Consider the following 6,227-nt stretch of genomic DNA (forward strand, 5'->3'; position numbering starts at 1 on the left):
GTCAAATATTCCCATTCAAAGAATCGATTGCTTGAATAACCAAGATTCTGACTTTTACATGCTTTCTTTAATGGATGTTCGGATGGCCAACTTAAGCAGTTAGATAACGAAGTTTCAGCTGTCTATCGCAAGGGGAAGCCAATTCAAAGCCTTATTAAAACCAGTGGGACCTGTAAGCTATTTTGTCACGCAATCGTTGTAAAGCCTAAGGCTTTGTCTATCTATCTATCTATATATATAGCACTCGACTTCTGTCTTTTAGATATCACAGAACACATACAGAACTTTATTAAAAACTTATATGCACACGTTCTTAGAACAACAAAACAAGAAGTTCATCTGATATAAATAGAAACTTCAAAGTCTTCTCTTTGTCTATTTATCTCTTAGGAGCTGTATCCTCTCTTCAACATGGCACGCTTTGTGGCTCTGCTAGCATGCGCTTTAGCTCTTTTAGCATCATCAATGGCTTCTGCTGCTATTGTTGAACATTCATTCCATGTAATTAACTTAATTTACCTGCTTTTATTTATTTATTTTTCCTTGCCTTTATGAGAATTTGGGTTCAGTTGATAGTGCAATGAGGAATTGATGTGCCTTAAGTTTCCAACATGCATGGCTCAATTTTTGTAGTTCCATGCATCAACTAAAAGTAATTACACTTTTGTGTTCAAAAACTCTCAAAAGGTGTGCGTGAGTAATGCTAGAGACACAATATTTTTCATAGTAACTAATATTACATGTATTACTTAGAATAACATTATTTTCATATAAACCCATCATTAACGTAATTTTTATTTTATACAAAATATTTCATAATACCGATATTTTATATTGAGTAACATCATTTTGATACTACCTTTATTTTAAACCAATTACTACATTATGTGATGGCCTGCAATTGGATTAATATATGTAAGACTTGGTGCGGTACTAACTCTTGCCCAAAGTTTACATGTCATAGTCTCAGTTTCTTGCATCTAAAATTAAGAGTAGGTGGCTAATTACTTTAACTTCTTCAGCCCTCACCTCTATGGGAATATAAATATTAATGTTTTTGCCTTGTTTTGTCACTATTGAACTAATTTGACACATAAACCTTATTATATCTACGTACTTGGAATTCCACATATTACAACATTTCTTCTTTCCTTCGTTTCAGGTGCAAAACCTCACTGTCCGTCGGCTATGCAATGAGCAAGTGATAACTGCAGTGAATGGAAGCCTCCCTGGCCCAACCATACGTGTTCAAGAGGGTGACATCCTTGTCGTCCACGTATTCAATAAGTCACCCTATAATATAACGATTCATTGGTAAATCATTTACAAATTGAGAATAATTGGTCTTCTATAATTTGTTTGACTTTGAGAGTAAAAACAAGATAACATTTTCTTTAGAAATCCCAAAATTCCCCACCCCCCCCCCCCCCCCATTGAAAATGACCTTAGTGTAGTCAATTGCTTAATAGGTTTTTCACTTGTTTAATTCATTCAAACTCTTAATTTCTTTTCACAGCAACAAAAATTAAAAGATTTGTATTTGTGTACTAATCTATCTTCTGCATTAAGAAATATTGTTATAAAAACTTTGTTTAAACTTCAAGCAATGTTAATATCAATGTCTGTTTGAAATTATTTGTTTGTTTTAAAATTTTAACTTATTTGTTCACATACAAATTTTTTAATACCTCACATTTTTCATGATATAACTATAAATTAATCAACTTTCAAAAAAAAAAAAAAAAACTATATCCAAATGTATGTTTGGCAAGTACAAAAAAGTTTTTTTTTTTGGGTGGGGGGTAGTTTGAGCTTATTTTGACCGGTCTCACATAAAAAAATTTTAATACTTTTTTCAATAGTACTTTCAACAATAAAACACATCCGAACCCAATATAATTTATTTATATTGCAAGATTTATTCTTATCATCACAATCTTTGAATCAACTTATTTTTCCAAAAATTTAATTTTAGTTCTTATTATCATTCTGATATGCTTATATTTGTGGTGTATGTTGTACTTGTAGGCATGGTATCTTTCAAAAATTGAGTGGGTGGGCTGACGGGCCTGAATATGTAACTCAATGCCCTATAGTTCCTGGAAGTTGCTATACCTATAAATTCAAAATTACCGGACAAGAGGGAACGCTTTGGTGGCATGCTCACTCATCTTGGCTCCGCGCAACAGTTCATGGTGCACTCATCATTCACCCTAAATCCGGTCACTCATATCCATTCCCTAAGCCCGACAAGGAAGTTCCCATCTTATTTGGTATTCCATCCCCACATAATTCTTTGTCCTATATTGATTTAAATAATAATATGGCTAAAAAAAAATGGTTTTAGGTCACTTAAAAAAAAAAGTTAAAATTCTGTGGTTGCAGGAGAGTGGTGGAATGCTAATGTCATTGACGTTGAGAACCAGGGACTTGCTACAGGTGGAGCTCCAAACAATTCTGATGCTTTCACGATAAATGGGAAGCCTGGCGATCTTTACCCATGCTCTGAAAAACGTGAGTTGATAATAGTGGAGAGAATAAAGATTTGAATCATGAATATCTCATTTAGAAACATCGGAATATAGCTCTTAACATCACGTGCATAAATGAAAATTTGTTATTATTTCATTAAAAAAATAATTTTAATCATCATAAATCAAAGCATTATCTAATCATACACTCATGCAATATGTTTTACTTTATTTCAATCAGAAACGTACAAGCTTAAGGTGGTTGAAGGAAAGACATACATGCTACGCATAATCAACGCTGCACTCAATAACCAGCTTTTCTTCAAGATAGCCAATCACAAGATGACAGTTGTCGCAATAGACGCCTCGTTCACGGAACAATATGTGACCGACGTAGTTGTGGTCGCACCTGGTCAGACCACTGATGTTCTTGTCACTGCTGATCAACCCGTGGGTTCTTATTACATGGCCGCGACTCCATATGCTAGTGCTGCGAACGTGTCGTTTGATAACACTACCACAAGGGGCATCATCGTCTATGAAGGCTCCACGTCAGCAAATCCTCTCATGCCGGTCCTACCAGCTTCCAATGACACGTTGACAGCCCACAAGTTTTACAGTAATCTTACTGGACTAGCTGGTGGGCCACACTGGGTCCCAGTGCCACGTCAAGTGGATGAGCACATGTTTATAACTTTTGGGATCAATCTGGCACCTTGTAGGTCCAACGTGACTGGGAATCCCACGTGTCAAGGCCCACTTAATCAGAGTCTCTCTGCGAGCATGAACAACGTATCGTTTGTGCTCCCTAGTACTAGCAAGTTATCTATGTTGCAAGCTTTTTTCTTTGACGTGGGTGGGGTCTACACCACCGATTTTCCTAACAAGCCTCCCGTGAAGTTTGACTACACCAACCCCAACATCAGTTTAGATCCATCACTGATTTTTGCACCCAAAGCAACCAAAGTCAAGACATTGAAGTACAATTCAACGGTGGAGATTGTGTTGCAAAACACAGCGTTTGTAGGGATTGAGAATCATCCTATTCACATTCATGGTTTCAATTTCCATGTTTTGGCTCAAGGGTTTGGAAATTATGACTCTGTTAATGATCAGGGAAAGTTCAACTTCGTTAACCCTCAGACACGTAACACCATCGCTGTTCCAGTTGGAGGATGGGCTGTCATTAGATTCCAAGCAAATAATCCAGGTTTGTCTTCTTAAGACCTTAAGTGTGAGTTTGGACAACGCGTTTTGCGCTATCCAGTGCATTTCATTTTTGTGGGTTCATGGATACTGTTTATGAGACCTCCAATTTGAGAAAAATACAAATTTAACTTTAAAAATAAGTTTTACGATACTATTCGCACATTTAAAAATTATTTTACTACAGTATTTTCAGTTTTCAATAATAAACGGTATCTAAATAAACTTTAACTTTTTAATAACAACATTCTCAAAAAATTCAATAGATTGACATTTCCAAACACAGCTTAGGTCTAGTACATGTACTTGACCTAAACTTAATCCCTTGGTCTATTACCACAACACGTTAAAGCCAAAATTATTGCTTTATTTTAATATGTCCTATCACATACACTTGTTCAAGAATATTCCCACAACACGTTAAAGCCAAAATTATTGCTTTATTTTAATATGTCCTATCACATACACTTGTGCAAGAATGGAGCACGAGATAATATTAATTAAAGTGATAGTCCAATATAGGGTTTGGAAGTTTTAAATTGTTTTTGTTTCTTACAACTTGAACTTACAGGTATATGGCTGGTACATTGCCATCTGGACGTGCATTTGCCATGGGGACTTGCCATGGCTTTTGAGGTTGAGAATGGACCAACTATATCATCTATACTGCCTCCTCCACCAGTTGATCTTCCTCAATGCTAGAAGCTTTACCAAGATATGGCTTTCAAGCAGTGTCACCATTGTTTATTTTCAAACATTTTTTTCTTCAGTTTGGCTTTAGATTTCATTTATTGAAAAATAAAATTCCAATAAAGGTAGTTATCAATCGATTCTTTTCAACATTGATTATTGTATTAATTATTTACATTGTTCTTATCAAAAAAATTATTTACATTGTTTGAGTGAAATTATATTGTTCTTTATCAGTATTTATTTTTGAAATTGTGAGATCTCTCTCTCTCTCAAACACACACACACACAGAAGAAAAATAAAGTAAACATCGTTTGGACACTGAAGTCTGCTGAAATGGGTCATATATAGTGGTTTAGCAAAAATGTGAATGAGAAGCTACTCATTTTTAGCTTCAGAATCATGAGAAAGAAAATGCATTCCCCTGTCAAACAATAGAAAGGAAAACCTCAAATAAGAACACAAAAAAAGAAAAAGAAAAGAAAAGAACATTCTCATGCCTAAAAAACCAAATGTGTTCTCTTATTTGGGGGTAAAAAAACAGTATAATTACCAAATATGACAAAAACCAAAGAAGAAAAAGAAAACGAAAAGATTTGGGGCAAACAAGACTTGTCAATTACATAACCAAATAAAAAAAGCTCGCTAATTAAGTCGTATTCCCTATTATCACCAAAAAAACTTGTTATATTTGAGAGAGGTGGATTAATTCAAACGAGTTCCTGGCACTTTTTTTTCTTCAATAGATGGAGAAAGAATTCACTTGAATCCTGATCATGCAATTGTATGATACTTTATTTTATGGACAAAATTTAGTTACAAAATTAGTTTTAGTTTTGAGTTGCAAACTTACTTAATATCTTTTTATTGAATATGAATTTTGACAAATCCACCATTAGATTACATATTCTTCTTATATTTCTATGTTTGCAAAATTTCAAGAAAATTAAAAATCAATAGTTATGTCATCAATAAATTTTTTAAATGGTAAGTTTTTGTAATTTAAAATTATGCACAAAATATAAGTTTATAGATCATATAGTAAATAATATTCGATTGACATAAAATTTAAAATGTGTATTAAGAACGTAAAAAACATGCAATTCAACGGTTAGATTTTCAAAATATGTTGTAATATTTATTTTATTGAGTGAGTTTATAACCTTAATCTATAACTAATTTTGTAACCTTAAGTTATAACTAATTTTGTAACTAAACTTTATCCTTATTTTAATTACATGTAAACAATTTTAAAATGAAACTCAACTTGAACTTGGCCAATCACATCAAAATGTCAACAATGCAACTAACTTGGGAAAATTCGAGGAAACTGCCATCCATGCAATTAGCATATAGTGATTTTTCCTAAAATAAGAGGCATTACTTTTTTTTTTTTTTTTAGTTTCAATTCAACCATTAAAAATTTTACAAGTTAAGTTAACTAGATATCATAATAAAATGTATTACTTGAGTAAATATATTTATCAAGAAGTACAAACAATTTTTATTTTTATTTTTTGAGGGAGGGAAGCTCGGACAATTTAGGGGTGTCCGAGTCCAATACTCTAATAACCCAAAAAATCCATTCCAATTTCCAACCAACTAACTTGGTCTAATCCGAAGGGTCATATATCAAATGAATAGCTAGGTTGAAATAGTGTGCATGGCTTGAAAAAAAAAAAAAAACTATTATTATTATTATTAAATTTTTTGAGAAACAAAAAATCTATTATTTAGGTGGGTACATTCATACATACAAGGCCGGACCCAAGGGGCCTGGGCCCCTGGTCCCAAAATTTTTATTTATTTATTTATTATATTTTTCATTGTTTAGTTGGGCATCCTTTTCCAAAACCTTA

At 33.2% G+C, this 6,227-nt stretch overlaps 1 protein-coding gene across 1 annotated transcript; it reads left to right on the forward strand.

Annotated features, from left to right (window-relative positions):
• Positions 1-251: 251 nt before the first annotated feature.
• LOC126692713 (laccase-7-like) lies at positions 252-4,585 on the forward strand. Its single transcript, XM_050388414.1, has 6 exons — positions 252-501; positions 1,163-1,314; positions 2,029-2,273; positions 2,386-2,514; positions 2,713-3,681; positions 4,249-4,585. The coding sequence occupies exons 1-6, from the start codon at positions 412-414 to the stop codon at positions 4,377-4,379; spliced, it is 1,716 nt and encodes a 571-aa protein (XP_050244371.1). The 5' UTR covers positions 252-411; the 3' UTR covers positions 4,380-4,585.
• Positions 4,586-6,227: the final 1,642 nt, after the last annotated feature.

The sequence above is a fragment of the Quercus robur genome, chromosome 7 (assembly GCF_932294415.1).
Source record: "Quercus robur chromosome 7, dhQueRobu3.1, whole genome shotgun sequence".
Lineage (NCBI taxonomy): Eukaryota > Viridiplantae > Streptophyta > Magnoliopsida > Fagales > Fagaceae > Quercus > Quercus robur.

Coding starts and splice junctions, on each gene's coding strand:
- LOC126692713 (XM_050388414.1), top strand. CDS start 412: ATGGCACGCTTTGTGGCTCTGCTAGCATGCGCTTTAGCTCTTTTAGCA. Junction 1,315..2,028: donor TATAATATAACGATTCATTG/GTAAATCATTTA, acceptor TTGTACTTGTAG/GCATGGTATCTTTCAAAAAT. Junction 2,274..2,385: donor GGAAGTTCCCATCTTATTTG/GTATTCCATCCC, acceptor CTGTGGTTGCAG/GAGAGTGGTGGAATGCTAAT.